Genomic DNA, 17,115 nt, shown 5'->3' with positions numbered 1-17,115 from the left:
AAAACAATGACAGATTGGAAAATAAAGATGCTATTGCAAACATTCTCTGTAGCTCAAGTTGTGGGGTAACCTTTTGGCTGTTGTACCATGACTGACTAATTTCCAGGAGATGGCACCAGAGGTCCAAGACTAACTGCTTCTCTCCATATTAATATTGCTATTGGAGGGATCTTAATATGTGCCTCTTCTCCAGTAAATAACTATTAAGGTGTCCATACTATTTGAAAAGAGGTTTCTTATGTTTTTCTAACACATAGATGAGATCATTATACTTAAGAAAGCAGTTAGACACATGGAAGGAAAGATAAGGTGCTTATCAAATAACAGAAGGCATTTTACATTAACCACATAAACCAGTAACTCTAAATGGTAGGAAGATACCCCATTTTGCAGACGAGGAACCTGAAGACTGCAAGGTCATACAGCTCCTAAGTAGAGCTGGGATTTGATACCAGGTGTATCTGATGCCAAAGTCTGTGCTCTTAAGCAGTTTCCCAGAGGAAAAGGAGAGCTGCTGAAAGCAGTTAGTCTCTTGCTTTTCATTGATTCTTCTGATATCAATTGACTTTCAGCCACTTCTTTGATTTTTGGCAAAAGGCATCAAAATCTATAAACTCGGCTGGGTGCAGTGACTCATGCCTGTAATCCCAGCACTTGAGGAGGCTGAAGCAGGAGGATCGCTTGAGGCCAAGAGTTTGAGACCAACCTGGGTAACATAACGAGACCCTGTCTCTACTTTAAAAAAAAAAAAAAAAGCCGAGCATGGTGGTGTACGCCTGTAGACCCAGCTATTCAGGAGGATGAGGCAGAAGGACTGCTTGAGCCCAGGAGGTTGAGGCTGCAGTGAGCCATGATTATGCCACTGCGCTCCAACCTGGGCAACACAGCTGAGACCCTGTCTCTAAAAACAAGCGAAAAACCTATAAACGTGACAAAATTCATAGTACTCTAGAGATAGATTTCTCCTTACAGACATCCCTTTTTGATAGAGCTCAGGCAGGAGAATTCTGTGACTTGCACATCAGTTTTTAGGGAGTCCTTTTGGTCTGAGTGGTACCTACAGGCTAATAGGAAAGTGAAACAAATTCCAACTACACACTTTGCTCCATCCTCTTCCTAGAGAGCAAAACCCATGTGTTAGGAAAGAAACTATAAGAAAATACATTTGAAATCACTTTAACAACATGCTGTGCCATAACTCATGCTTAATCTCTGCACATAACATAGAATCAAGCCTTCTGAACTACTTCCTGGGAGGCCTCTAGTGAATAGTATACTACCAATAGGCATCACCACTTGGTAGGATAAAGGGAGTTTTCACGAAGATGCCTAAGTGGAAATGAAAAGGTTAAGCTTAAAAGCTCCATGTCTTTGAAGCTTTCCTGACAAATAACAAATTCTCAATATATCTATCACTTTGCAGTCTCAACTTGTAGAGGCCTTTTCATTTTAAGATCTTGCTCATGAAGGAGGCACTCTCTGAATTTGCCTAGATTATGGCTCACTCTGAGCAGTTAAGAAATATAATAGCCTGTCTAGACTCAGTATCATAGCTGTCCTTAAGGTTTGCTTTCTTTCCCTTCCAAATTTCACCTTTTCCCTCAAATCCCAGATAGCAAAAGGGCCAAACCAGTCACAGTTTGTCAGCATTTCACAATACACAATATCCTTATGTGTGTTCTTATTTGGAGTTCAATATAAGTGAAACGATTTAGATGAGATGATCTGTAACAATTCTCTCCAGGCTACAATGTAATACAATTCTATGACTAAGAAAAGGCTGCTGGGGGCTGGGCGCGGTGGCTCACGCCTGTAATGCCAGCACTTTCGGAGGCCAGGGTGGGCGGATCACGAGGTCAGGAGATCGAGACCATCCTGGCTAACACGGTGAAATCCGGTCTCTACTAAAAAATACAAAAAATTATCCAGGCGTCGTGGCGGGTGCCTGTAGTCCCAGCTACTTGGGAGGCTGAGGCAGGAGAATGGCATGAACCCTGGAGACGGAGCTTGCAGTAAGCCAAGATCATGCCACTGCACTCCAGCCTGGGTGACAGAGCGAGACTCCGTCTCAAAAAAAAAAGGCTGCTGGGTTTGATCAAGGATGTTGAGAGGAGTTTTAATTCAATAGTGATGGGAGGCAGAAGCCAAAATTCCTTCAAAAAAAGGATTCAATGAGAGGTGGGGAAAATGGAGAATCATTTTATTTTTCATTTTGTCTTGTAAACAAAGTTATCCAGTTTTGAAAGCAATGGTATATGGAAAGATGGAAGGTTGAGAAGGACTTTTCTTTAGGTGAGGAATAGCTACATAGGTTTATAGGCTGACAGGATGGCAGCAATGAAAAGGGAGATATGAAAGAGAAGGTATTATTCTCAGAGGAGAGACCTAGAAGAAAAGGGAGGGATAAGATCAGGGGTCAGCATTAGAGAGGGGTAAGACTACTTTCAGAGAGGAACAGTTGGAGGCAGAGGATCTGGTGATGAGTCAAGAGGAGGGGAAGCTGATTGGAGTAGTCCTATGGGATGGTCCATTACTTCAGTTAAGATCAGGAGGCTGAGGGTGACCATGGAAGCATGTGTTAACAACTCCAGAGGCCAGACATTAAGAGGCTGGACATAGGAGGTGTGGAATCCTGCATTCAAAATCTGCACACAGGGAACTTTCACATTGCCCACGAGCCAGAAATAGTAATGATATTAGTCTCTTAAAAGTGTGCAATTTAGGAAGTATTTTCATGTTATTTTGCAACAAACCTGTCATCCCAGATGATATTTACTTAACATTTAAAAATAAGCAAACTTAAGCCCAGAGTGATTGTGATTTGCTCGGATGTTTTACACCTAGTAAATAATTGTCACACAGTTTTAATTCAAGGGCTTTTAGTTTCTTTCCTTTCCTTTTCTAACATTTTGTCTTTCACCCTTTTTGTCTAGAAACTTTGTTCATAAAGTCCCTAAGGCATGAGTTAAGCTCTGATGATTAAATAACCCACACTCTGTATGGAATTACTTTTGAGACTTTTCTCCTTCCAGATACACAATTTACAGCAAACCAATTAGATATAACAAGTGCTGACATTCCACTAAAATACTTTAGGTAATATATGTACCCACAAATATCATTATAAAATTACTAAGCATCATTCATTCAGTGAATAACTTACTGAATCTATTATGCCAGGCATTTTGCTGAGCACTGTGGGAAACAGAACTGAACCAGATATTTTATGTCAGACAAGTAAACTCAAAAACACCAAAACAATGTGGGTAAGACATCCTGTGCAAACGCAGTTAATCTTGGGTGTGTGTTCCATGTTTGTGTAATGAAATCTCTGCCAGGATGAAATATTAGATGTGGGGACTGAGAGCAAGGAAAGTTTAGAAGCCCAGGTTTCTTAGGCCAGTGTGTGAATGGTGGTACCTTTTGTGGAACTATGGGATAAGTGAAGTCTGAGTTTCAGGGGACAGAGTTCCATTTAGGGCATGTATAGTTACAGTATCTGAGACATCTGTGTAGAGATGAACAGTTTGAAGTTGGCTTTACAAGTCGAAGCTCAGGAAAGATTTAAAGGCTGAAGAAAGAAGAGATAGAGAAACAGACTGAGAGGTTAAGTGTTTGGGTATAGTACCAACAATAAAAATCTCAGTGGCTTAACAAAAAAAGCATAAGCTTGTTCATTCTGTGTGTCCAATATGGACTGGCAGAACCCTGCTTCAAACCAGCATTCAAAGAACCAGGCTGACCAAGCCAGTCATCTTGTAACTGCACTGACTGCAACAGGAAGCCTTGTCACTGTAGCAAGGGAAAAGATCAGGGAGGGTTTGGGGCCAGATCTTGCATACTTTGGCTCAGAAGTGACACATCACTTTTACCTAAACCCTACTGGCAGAAGTGGTCATGTGGCCCCAACCAATTACAAAGAGGCTGAAAAGTACAATCTTGTGTATGCCCAGAAGGGGAAGAAAACCAGGTCTTAGTTAAGAGTAGAATGCCAGAGTATAATTAAAATTGTGATATTTTCTGCCATTTTATATGCAGCATGCAATTTTCTGTTCTATCCAGCTATCACACAAGCCACATGTTCCAGTAATATTAAGATTCATGCAGTTCTCTGAACATGCCAAGTAACTTCACACTTTCATTCAACCTGCACCTTCAATATGCACTTTGATACCCTTGCATCTTGTTTCCTCTGCCTGGCACATCCTTTTCTCTTATCCATATGACATACTCAAGCTGTGGAAGAACTGTGCCCCATAAGAAACCTTTCCTAACCCTCTCTCAGGCAGGCCTGGGCATTCCTCTTGCTCTGTGTTACCACTATAAATACCAAAATTGCCACTTTACATTCACTGATCTGCTTTTACTCATCTGTAGCTGTTAAGGAATAAGGACCTGAACCATTAGTCCATTCACATATTTAATATTTTCCATTACACAGCACAGAGTATATGAACTCAAAAGATAGACTGCCCAGGTTTGGATCTTGGAGAGCACTTGCAACATTTGTAAATCCTCATTAATTTATACAACCTTCTGTTCTATTGTTTCCTCATCTGTAGCAGAGTTATGAAGATTAAATTAGACAATGTGTGATAAGTGACACACAGTGCCCAGCACAAAAGCTCAACAAAATCACCTACAGTTATTAATGTCACTGTGTCAGGCACCAAAAGAGAAAGTTCCCTTATGTCTCTAAAGTTAATTTCAAGTTGCTATGTATAGGAAAAGAGTGGTCCCATTTCTGTAAGTAAACTCCATACATAGGATACGTTTCTAACAATCCACCATTTACTTTTATAAAAATTCAGTCACATTAAAAAGGAGAAATTTTGTTTGAAGACTAAAGTCCCATTACAGATTTTTCAATTATGAACAAAGAAAGCAGTTTCAAAGAAAAATGGCACAGTTTGAAAGATACTGTTTACCCAAGATGAGTTAAAATATTCTGTAACTATAAAAGATTAGATAAAATAATAATGAATATGGAAATAGTAAACATGATACTAACTTTTATCTTCACTTCTAAGTGAATAAGAAAATGCTCCAGAAAGGGGGAACGCACTATAAACCGCAGCAATAAATGACAGTACACTGATGGAGATTGAAATTCCTTCACTTTGACCCAGTCAACAAAGGAGCTTTCAACATATATGAGTTCTTCATGTTCTTTTACAGTAAAGGAATAAATGTAGTCATAAAAGCAGAAAAAAAAGGGGGGAAAGGGGGACATTCAAATATTTGGTAAAATATGGAGGTAATAATTCAGATATAAATGCAGGCTTAGTTTGCTTTAATACAGTGGTTGGTTTTTTGCTTATATAAGCAATATATAAAGGAAAGTAGCTTTTTAAAATCTAGTAAAAAGTGGTAGAAATTTTTGGCAATTTTTGTTCTTACCTATTAGGCAATGTTTCCATATTAGAAAAAATAAATTCCTCTTATAGCTCTAAATATTTCATTTCTTGTTATAGACTTCAGTGTTGCATTTCATTTCAACTGACTGTAACCCACGAGTACTAGTACAAAATGGGATTTATATGTATCTTAGCAGGATATGTGATATAATAATCACTGTTAATGACTTCCACTTTTAAAAAAGAATGTTAAAGAAGTTCATTTCTATCAAACTTAAGAGGACTCCTTCATAGCCCAAAGAAATGCAACTTAACTCAAAATTTTAACAAGTAATTAAAATAATATGTATATTATAAATTAAAATGCATTTTTAGCAAGTTTCAAATATACTTATTTGGCTCTGGTACATAAGAAAATATTTACAACTAATAAAAAGCAGATTGTAGAATATACATGTTCTATGTAGGAAAATAAGTAAAATGTTTTATAGTGCAGACCAAAAGATCTTTTCTAGGCCAGGTTTTATCCATGCAACTCTGTTACAATACCATCTCATTAACATGCCTGGAACACGTACATGCATGGAAGAAATCTAATTATCTTGATTTAAAGCTCATACTGCCTTTTTAGGGCTTGTATATCTTCTAAAGTAAAATGGTTGTTTGGTGTGTCTGAAAGGTCCTTAAACAGCTGTTCAATTAGCTCCTCTTGGCCCTTGCTAATTAGTGTCAACATCATCTAAAAGCAGCAAAAAAAGAAAAAGAATGTTAGCATAAGTAACATTTTTAAGTTACAGAAACCCTAATAAGACCAATCTGTATTAATAAAATACTTAGCCACTTACCTTAAACCTTTCTGCTTTACTCAGATATAAAAGATGCTGATACACCAGTGAGGGATCTTTTTCAATAAGATTATTTTTCAGAGACTGAATGAGGAGGAGGAATGTATCCCCTTCAAGTTTGTTACTTAACAACATCGGCAAATCTTTTGGTGCAGTGATGGCTAAAAGATGTGCACAGGCTTCTTTATCCTTCCTGGTACTGAGAGCATTTATAATCTGACCAAATTCATAGGCATTATTAGGCTTGGCTATCGGAAGTTTCTCAGGGTCTTCTGGTGACCCACTGCTTTTGTCTCCCTTCTCAGAAGCAAGGCATCCCGTGGAGACCTCCCCTGCGGGTCTTCCAGGCTCCTCCTCATTGCCTTCATTCACCTTCATGAGGTAAAAAAAAACGCATTGTGACACTGAACCACAATCACCACACATACCCTAAGTACGTCTGTCAGAATGAGAATTGAAAACTACTAGTAGACTGTATTGTAGTCCAGTTCCAAGTGAAAAATTTGTAATAATTTTTTTTAGGAAGAGAAGTTTTAGGGTATAAGATCCAATTCATAAAAGTTTTAAAAAATTATTTGACATTGAAACTATGACAACAAAATTTAATTTTTAGACCTTCCCATAAATACAATTGTTGTATAAATGCCCATATCAGTTTTATCTCCTTTTCACAATAAATTTTAACAGAGAAATTAGCTTACATTGCTCGATTATCCTAAAACAGTTTTTTCTTCCTTCCTTAAAGAGAGAGAAAAAAAAAACTTTCCTAGCTTCTCTTACATATTAGCCTCTTACTCTTAGTGGAAATGTGAGACTATAAATGGGGTATTAGCATTCATGAATGTACAGGGATTCACAGCCTAACATTCTTCCCTAATATTAGAGAAAAACATTTTAGTTATCTGAATCACAAAGGCAGTTTGATCCTGAGATAGTTTGAGATCTCTGATGAGGTAGTCATATTTCAGAGTGCTAAAAAGGTCTGAATCAATCTGGAAAACCTCTATGAGGTGAGGTTTTCAGGGCCCCTGTAACAAAATCAGTCCCGTCAGGATTCTCCAGGTGTACCCTGAAGCAAAGTCAGTGGCCGTTGGTTCCCAGTGTACTTTGGAGTGGGAGCAGTACAGATGGAGGCCAAAGAAAGGAAGAACTGCAGTAACGCAGAGATTCCCAGTACCATCCATGGACCCACGTTGGGAAATAAATGGCTATCATTGCAAAGGAGACGTTTTGTTGCTGGTTAAAATTTTGTCACTGATCATCAGAATAAAAACAAAAATTAAAAATGTTTTAGAACTCATAGGAATATGACCTTAGAATCCAGTCTAAGGTCCCCAAAAGAGTACTTTAAAAGATAATCAAATACAAATACCTCTTGAATCTCAATTTTCCTTCTCTCCTTTTCTTTGTTGAATGATGCTGTCTTATCCTTAAGATTAAGGAGTCTAGTTACCTCTTCCAGTTCCATCTTTGCCTCAATAATACTTGAGTCTAGTAGGAGAACTTTATTGAGATCAATTAAGCTTTTCTGATAATTCTGTAAGTAGGAAGACAAGAGAAAATAACTTTCATAAATAGAAGGAGCCTAGAGTAACCTGAGTGGGAGTGGGGTTGACGAAGTGAGTTGTGCAGTATGTGTGCAGGGTCCACTTTAATACCACTCTTATAAAGTGAGCCTAAGGGGTGAGTATGCAGCTGAAATATTATAACCCATAATACAGTGAACATCTACTATAGAAGAAAAAGCACAGGATCTGGAGTTAGAAAACGCAAGTTAAATTCTGTATCACCACAACCTTCCCAGTCCCTGACGCATTAAGCACTTGTTGCTTGCTGAATGAATAAATGAAAGAATGAACTCATCCTTGTATTAGCACCTACTAGCAATGAAACTTAAACAAGATCCTACTTAACCTTTCTGGGCTTCAGTCTTCTCATCTTTAACATAAAGGGAACAAAAGCTCTATTCAGAGTTTCACAAGGCTGTACCAAGAAATAAATGAATAAATAATAAGTGGCTTAAACCTATAAAGGACTATGCAAATGGTAGTTATTATAATACTTTTGTTCCATAAAATCCTTCCAGGTTGTTTATTCTTTGAAATTGGCTAGAGTCAACATTTAATCTTCCATGAGTCACACAATACATTGAAGAAGTTGAGGGGAAAGAAAGGGCATTTAACAAGACATGACCACTGAATCTAGTAGCAGAGACAGATGCCCCAAAGTCAGTCTGTTGTGACAAGCTATGTTCTAAACTACAGACTAGACCCATGTTTTGAATAAACCAAACTGAAGAGGCAAAGAGCTGCAAGGATGTGTAACCTCTTTAAGTATTCATGACACATCACTAACAGCATGCACAAGAGGCTGAGCACAGATAAGCTGAGCTAGTGATTATGTGACATTCCTGGGGGCCTAGCTGTAATCCCACATGTCTTTCCCCTCCCCCGTAGCAACACACCAGAGCAAGAGGGATATATTTAAAGGGATAACCTTAAATCTGCTCTAATTTATAAAAGTAAATTATTTACAAAGTATAACAAATCTCCAGATACCACTGTCCTACACCAGCACTGCAACCTACTAGGGGGGAAAATGACACTGTATGTATATTCTAAGTGTTCTAGGCAGGGAGCCATACCTGAAAGGCAAGGGAGTGGAGCAGGAGGGCAAGCTGAGGAAGTAATACAAGCTAATTCTTACCATTTTAAGCATTTTACAAGTATTACTTTACTCTCACAACAGCCCTATAAATATTACCTTTTATTGTTCCCATTTTAAAAATGAAGAATGGGAGGGCCGGGCGCGGTGGCTCAAGCCTGTAATCCCAGCACTTTGGGAGGCCGAGACGGGCGGATCACAAGGTCAGGAGATCGAGACCATCCTGGCTAACCCGGTGAAACCCCGTCTCTACTAAAAAATACAAAAAACTAGCCGGGCGAGGTGGCGGGCGCCTGTAGTCCCAGCTACTCGGGAGGCTGAGGCAGGAGAATGGCGGGAACCTGGGAGGCGGAGCTTGCAGTGAGCTGAAATCCGGCCACTGCACTCCAGCCTGGGCGACAGAGCGAGACTCCGTCTCAAAAAAAAAAAAAAAACAAAAAACAAAAATGAAGAATGGGATGATCACGACAGCAATGACCAGAAAGTGGATGATTACACAGTGTGGAGCTCGAGGGAAAGGACTGGAAATAGAGACCTGTGAGCCACAGCCTTGGAAATGGAAGCTCAACACCCTAGGAGTCAATGGGATCATTTTCATGAATCCAGAAAGTCTCTGCCTAAAGAGCAGCCTGACTGGTTGGAAGAGACATAAGAAAACAAAAAGTGCACATTGACAAGTGTTAGCACTGCAGACAAGCATGAAGAGAGGGTAGAATGGCAGCAAGGGCGTAGACAGAATTGGGCAAGGAGGCAGCTAAGAGGGGGCCAGGCTCATTCACTCACAGATGGTCTCTGAGCATGTCCATGTGCCAGGAGCTAAGAGGACCACGGACAAGACGAGGGAGGACAGACTTAGGCCTTGCATTTATGGAAGCTTATGTCCTATGAGGGGAAACAATTAAAAACATGTTAACAAATGAATAATTACAGACTGTCATTGATGCCATGAAGAAAACTAAAGGTTGAGATGGATACTAACAAGAGAGCCTCCTTTTTCTACAGTTACAGGTGTCAGAGAAGTCAAGACCTGAAGAGAACCCAGCCATGCAGTGTAGAGGGAAGAGCAGAGCTCATACAAACAGAAAGTGTGTCCCAGCACATTGGGAGGCTGAGGTGGGTGGATCACCTGAGGCCAAGAGTTTGAGACCAGCCTGACCAACACAGCTAAACCTTGTCTCTACTAAACATACAAAAATTAGCCAGGCGTGGTGGTGTATGTCTGTAGTCCCAGCTACTCGGGAGGCTGAGACAGGAGAATCACTTGAACTCGGGAGGTAGAGGTTGCAGTGAGCCAAGATCATGCTACTGCATTCCAGCCTGAGTGACAGAGCAAGACTCTGTCTCAAAAATAAACAACAATCAATAACAACAAAAAAACAGAAAATGTGGCTTTGACAAGAAAGGCAATAAAAGTTGCTAACAACCTCATTAGGCCTTTAAAAAGGGATGTATTATGATCACGTTTGTGATAATATTTACCATTAATAGTTTTGATGAAACCATAAAAGTAAAGTTATTTTATGATATTCTTTTTGATATTTGTATTGATACATAACAATTGTATGTATCATCCTCTATGGCATCCTCTTTTGGGTGGATCTTGCAGCATCCTCTATTGGGTGTAAATTCCCTAAGTAGGCACCATGTCTTTATTCACCTCTATACTCCTAACACGTAGCACATAATTGGCACTCAATAAGAGAAATAAATTTTAAATAAAAGCAAAATGTTCAGTGATCTTTTCTTACAAAGAATAGCTGTACATTAAAGAAAGCTCATATTTTTCAAAGATAGCACCATTAAAAATAACTATTAAAGTCAGAAAACAAACAGAAGATCTGAGAAAAGCATAGTGTTGAGCTGGGAGCTAAAGGCAGGGCACCTACCATGGTGAGCCCCTGTGCCACTTCCTCATTGCAGTCACCCTGGGCAAACAGGCCTGGGCGTGAGTTCTGACACATTCTATAAGCAGTTGTGGCCTTTGAAGATCCTGAAATTAGGCCAAGCATGGTGACTCACATCTGTAATCCTAGCATTTTGAGAGGCCAAAGTGGGAGGATTGCTTGAGGCCAGGAGTTTAACACCAACCCTGGCCAACATAGTGAGACCCTGTCTCTCTCAAACATTTTTTTGAATTCTGAAATTAAATTCACCTGGCACATACCTCAAATTACTGGACAACAAATCAAGCTATAAGCTACCAGCCTCATAATCTGGTGGGATAGGATTACTCAAATTTGGGATTATTCTTGTGCATCATAATACAATTTCTAGAATTCATTCCAAGGAAATAGAAAAGTCCAATGAAGTATTAATGATGATACCCACACAAATTAAAGTCCAGTCTTTCATTAGGGTGCAGCTTCTGACCTTTAGTCAGCTCACCAGGTTCAGAAAGTCAGGCAGCCACTAAGAGGTAAACATGCTCCAAGAGTTTGGCCATCTGTAAACTCGTAAGCCATACAGATCCTCATTTACCAAATCTACTAAGCTCAAAGAGGTGAGTACATTTCAATGAGTCTCTTTTAATTTGTGGTGCCATACACCATCTAGGAAATTTTTTAAGAAGTGAGTGTGTTGCTAACCAAAAAAAAGAGGGCCAGTGGGGAGGCATGTGTTAGGGTCACATGGACACTGTGTGGCTCTGTCAGCATGGGGCGGGGGTCACAGGGCAGCACGGGGGTCCTGGCAGGACGTGCAGACATGACTGCACTGCAACCAGAGTGGATCTATGATCTGGAAAAGCTGGCCATGCGGTGCACCTGGGTGGTCCTCATTTGCTATCCTATGCAACATGACTGCTCTTCTCCCTGCAGAACCTAGATAGTTTCCTTTTCAGTGATGGGCACGGAATTAAAACAACTATCTCAGACTAAATCAGTCAAAACAATCCTCTCCCCACTCCCAAGCTGCCCTGCTCCTGAATGCTCCCCACTATCACACCACTGCCCTCAGCCACCCAGCCAGAACCTGGGAGGCATCCCCTTCATCACTTCCCCTAGACATTTGACTGCTATGTCCTGTCAACTTTACCATCAACCCATGAATTGGCCCCTTCTCTTCTATTATGGGCTGAACTATGTCCCCACAGAAATTCCTGTGTTGAAGTTCTAACCTCCAGTACCTCAAAATGTAACCATATTTGGAGACGGGGCCTTTAAAGAGGTAATCGAGTTAAAATCAGTAGGCCCCACCTAGTCCAAGATTACTGTGTCTTTATAAAAAGAGAAGATGTGGGCGCGCACACACACACGCAGGGAAGGCCACATGGAGACCCAGGGAGAGGACAGCATCTGTAAGCCAGAGACATAGGCCTCTGAAGAGACCACCCCTATTAACACCTTACGCTGAGACTTCCCACCTCCAGAATAGATTTCTGTGGTTCAGGCCACCCAGTCTGTGGTGCTTTGTTATAGCAGCCACAGCAGCTAACATACTTCTCCCTTTCCTTGGACATTACTTTCCTTCAGGTACCTGCTTCTCACCTTGGTGATCTCTCACTTGCCTTCCTCCTCATCCTGGGCCCCTCTGATCAACCTTCCATGAGGTCCCCAAATCTGATTCATTACACCACCATTTACCCTGCTCTGGAGCCTCCGCCACCTTCAGAATTAAGTCCAGCCTCCTCAGCATGGCTTACCAAGCCCCTCAGGATCTGACCATCTCCCTCTATCCCCACTCCTAGTCGCATCTGGCCTCCAGCTGTACAGTTTGTAAACAAGTCCATCCATTAAAAATGTGCACAAGAATGTCACAGCAGCTTTATTCCTAACAGCCCCAAACTGGAAACAACCTAAGTGTTATCAACTGGTGAATATATACACAAATTGTGATATATTCATACAACACAGTGATAAAAAGGAACAGTTCCTGATACCCACACAGTATAAACAAATACCAGGTTATGCTGAAAGAGGCCAAACAGCAGAGTCCATTCTATATGATTTATGGTAATGTCCAAAAGAATCAAAACTAATCTATAGTGGTAGAAATCAGATGAATGGCTGCCTGAGGGTAGGGGCGGAGGGAGGGAGATTTATTGTACAGGGGCACAGAGAACTTTCTAGAAAGATGAAAATGTTATTTTTAATTTTTAGCACACAGCACCTTCGGAAGAAAATGTTCTTTATCTTGATTGGGATATTGGCTACAAGAGGATATGCACATACCAAAAGTCAATGACCTGCATACTTACAATGTATGACCTTCATCATATTACACCTTAATAAAATTGAGTTTTAAGAAAATTATTTCAGGAAATACTATTTTCCAGTATGTTCTGGTTTTTCTTTGTGATGTTATTTTCTATAAATATGAACACTCATTCATTAGGATTTCCATGCAGAAGAATCTGCATGAAGAAAAGTGACAATGTCCACTTTCTTCTAAACTAATGGTATGGTTTTCTTAGAGAAGAATGGCATTCTACAGACTTACACTGACCATCAGCTGGTTTAAGGCCCAGATCACTATAAGCTTTCAAGTCACTGACGTGTCTCTCTCAACTTCCGCTGGGTCACCCATCTTCCATTCTAATGCCTTCCCCACCCAACCTCCAACACCAATCCTTGCTGGAGGAACCAGCAGCATTACCACTAGCTTTTGGTAATACAGTACCAAACCTTCCTGTGTCTTAAAATGAACCTACTAACAATATTCCTCAGAAAACTAGAGAACAAATCATCATTTTGGAGCTGGAAGGAATCTTAGAAGCAATCTAGTTTCGCATTATGGTTAGGGGTGAAATCTGAGGCCTCTATCAAGGTTTTAGAACTGGTTAGTACAGTTCTAGGATTAAATCCAAGAATAATCTCAGTCCCATCCCAAGATCTGGAGATTTATCCTTTGAAAACCACTTGATTTGTTCAGAACTGAAGTTTATGCATTAAAATGAAGATTTCCTCACCTTGAGTCCTTTATGAGCCAGAGCTCGTCTATAGCAGGCTTTCACGTTCCCATCATCTAGCTGAAGTGCCTGATCACAGTCCTGCTTTGCCTCTTCAAACTGGCACAGCTTCAAGTAACAGAGAGCTCTGGCATAATGCAACGGAACTCAGTATTATGAAAGGTAAAGATTGGATATCTATAAGTTTAGATAGCTAAGAAAAATCAGAAAATAGCTCAATATGTCTGTTTCTATACCACTGCGGTTTCCATTGAAACTTAACATTTGATTCAATTATATGGCACTGGGGATACAACTGCAAACAAAATACAGTCACAGCCCTCAAGGAGGATGCAATCAAGTGGAAGAGACAGACCATTAAAACAAGTGAACACAATAAAATCTGTGCAAAGTACTCTGGGAGCACACGGCTGAGAACTACATCAGATTCAGTGGGGCTGAGACAAGGCGCAGAGCAGGCAGGCAAGACTTCCTGGAATAAGTGACATTTAAGTCAAAATCTAGAGTATGAAGTTAAGAATTATCCAATGTAAACGCACTGGGTTGGAAGAGTTCAGACAGAGGTAGCGGGGAGTGGAGCCCAAGGACACAGCGAGTACACAGACCTATGGTGGGAGAGAATATGGTGTTCTTGAAGAATTAAGAAGAGTTCCATATGGCTGGAATGCAGGGATGAGGCTGGATGAGCAGGAAGGCCAGATCACGAAGGGCACTGGAAGTCATGGCAAGGAGGCTGAGCTTTATAAACTGAGCTTACTGGAAGTCCGATGAAGGGTTTTTAATAGGGGCTGACACGTTTGCCATGTTTGAGACAGTCCCTCTGGCTACAGCTTGGAGAATGAGATGATGGAACAAAGCTGTGCAAGGACACCAAGACGGTGCTGTGGACATTTAGGAGAGGAAAATGGCCCAGAGCAAGGGAATAACAGGAGGGTGGTGGCAAGGAGACAGGGTCACGCTGAAGATGGATTTGGGATTTAGAAGGTAGGAGCATCTGAGCTTGCTGACTGGAAGAGGGAGGTCGGGGATGATATCCAGCCCTGAGTGCAGAAGAGATGGGGGGCGCTTCGGTCTGGAGCTCGGAAGACAGAGATTTGGGAGACATCATTGTAAGGCAGTAAGTGGACCTGGGGAGAGGATGCAATGGCCTCGAGAGTATGTAGAAAGGAAAAAGGATCTAGACCCTCAGAACTATGAGAATTCTAGAGAAAGAAAAGCCTACGGAAGGAGAGGGAGAGGAAGAGAAGCAGGCAATGAGCTGCCTGCCTCCTCTGCAGCCAAGAGGAGGAGGAGTCTTCACAGAAAACTGAGTGGCCAATAATGCCCAATCCTACAGAGGCTGAACAGGAGAAGGGCAGAAAAACATGTTGGATTCAGTGACATCTTTTGGATTTAGTGACATCTTTTGTCCAATATTCTATCACCATATTCTATATAGGTATCTTTTACCACGAGGTAAAGATGGTACCTGAGCAACAGTCTGCCCATTCCTGCTGCACACTATCAATGACGCTGGTGCCTTCCCGCAGCACTTCAGAAGGAAAAGGGTGTTCTCCGTAAGACACTATTTTGAAAGGTCATTGATTCCTGCTCCTCCCACACTGGACAATGCCCAGGCCCAGCTAGCTGCAACAAGGCCGGCAAGCCAGGAAATGCTGAATCAGAGTTGCACAAGCCAAAGCAGCCACAGTCGCTTTTGGGAACCTGGTGGCACATACTATGTCAGACCTCCCATCCCGCCCACACCTCAGGCTTCCAGTCTCTGTAGAACTCCTGCAGTCTCATTTCTTTAAGAAACCCTTGGTTAGGACAGCTTGCTATAGAAATTCCTAGAACCATCACAAAAACTTTGGCAATTATTTGTGTTAATAAGTTACTTAAAATATTTTTAATCAAAACTATTAACATAAGAAATATATAAAGTTACAAAGAACTTGCCTGTTTGTATATATGGCACATTCCTTATTGTTAATCTTTAAGCATTCGCTATATTTCCTGAGGGCGTCTTTATAGTTTTTGTCATTTACACATTGATTTCCTTCTTCCTTAAGGGCTTTAAATGTTTTTTCATCTATAGAACAAAAAAACAAAAAAGAGGAAGTATTTGTACACGGACCTCTATGAAACCTTAAGTAGAGCTGTAAGTAAATCCTCTATTGCAAATTAACTTGACCACACAGCATGCAGAGCAAAAATCTAAATGGAACAAAACTTTGTAGACAAATTAAAATGACAAATAGGCTATAAGTAAAAGTAATTATAGAATTATGATACTATTATTTTCTAATTAGAAAATAAGATACAAATGCCGTGTGCGGTGGTTCACGCCTGTAATCTCAGCACTTTGGGAGGCCGAGGCGGGCAGATCACCTGAGGTCAGGAGTTCAAGACCACCCTGACCAACATGGAGAAGCCCCATCTTAACTAAAAATATAAAATTAGCCAGCATAGTGGCGCATGCCTGTAATCCCAGCTACTCAGAAGGCTGAGGCAGGAGAAGCGCTTGAACCTGGGAGGCGGAGGTTGCGGTGAGCCAAGATCATGCCGTTGCACTCTAGCCTGGGCAACAAGAGCGAAACCCCATCTCAAAAAAAAAAAAGACACAAGTAATAATTTCATCATGTTATCCATCTTGACATGCCATCTTTTCTCTACTAGGATTCTAAAGACAGTGACAGAGGCCAGAACCACCTTAGAGATGGAGAGAATTGAGCAAACAATGCTAACAGGGCTCAGGTGACTATATGACAAGAGGCAGAATCTCCAGTAAGGCTGCACATGTGAACTAGCAACCCTCAGTGTTTTCTGTCATCTCCATCTATGCTGCCTCACACAGCACTTTTACAGTGGTACAGGAGCACTTCAGACCTCTGGTTAAGCTTGGATACGACAGAACCAGTCAATGAAATGGGATACAAATATCCACAGTGTTCTGTTTGGCAACTATTTTGTGAATAGCGAACACTCTTCTTAACGCCTGAAGTGAACATCTATCTGGCACCCCAAATTTCCTTGGGAAATTGTATATCTTTCATTCTCTGCTCCTTTGGTTTAAGTGAAGCAAACCTCACCCCAGCCCTAACTTTTGGGATAATCATTTTATTAATCAGCACATCAGTCCTATGGCCATAGTAATCCAATTGTTCAGGGATGGGTCTATAAGAGCTGATAAAATGTTTTGAAAGATTCTTGTAAAATAATTCTTGTTCTTTCCTGTGGAATTTAAGGCTCAAAAGAGGAGCTATTTTGCCATCTTGTGATAAAAAGGGATGTTGTGAGAATGGGGCCATCAGAGCAAGTAAGAGGCCAAGATGGAGAACTGGAATCTCTGAGTCCTGAATCC

The 17,115-nt window shown here is 40.8% G+C and overlaps 1 protein-coding gene across 2 annotated transcripts in view; it reads right to left on the bottom strand.

Annotated features, from left to right (window-relative positions):
* Positions 1-5,098: 5,098 nt before the first annotated feature.
* The window catches only part of SPAG1 (sperm associated antigen 1), an 80,357-nt gene continuing 68,340 nt past the window's right edge, over positions 5,099-17,115 (bottom strand). For both annotated transcript variants that reach the window (XM_025395276.1, XM_025395275.1), the window contains exons 15-19: positions 15,711-15,843; positions 13,773-13,899; positions 7,575-7,739; positions 6,203-6,574; positions 5,099-6,096 (exon numbers count right to left, since the gene is read on the bottom strand). In XM_025395276.1, coding sequence (XP_025251061.1) covers positions 5,965-6,096; positions 6,203-6,574; positions 7,575-7,739; positions 13,773-13,899; positions 15,711-15,843 — 929 coding nt within the window. In that variant the 3' untranslated portion in view covers positions 5,099-5,964. The remainder of the gene's footprint in view (positions 6,097-6,202; positions 6,575-7,574; positions 7,740-13,772; positions 13,900-15,710; positions 15,844-17,115) is intronic.

The sequence above is a fragment of the Theropithecus gelada genome, chromosome 8, assembly GCF_003255815.1.
Source record: "Theropithecus gelada isolate Dixy chromosome 8, Tgel_1.0, whole genome shotgun sequence".
NCBI lineage: Eukaryota > Metazoa > Chordata > Mammalia > Primates > Cercopithecidae > Theropithecus > Theropithecus gelada.
This window is presented reverse-complemented; position numbering and strand designations above follow the sequence as displayed.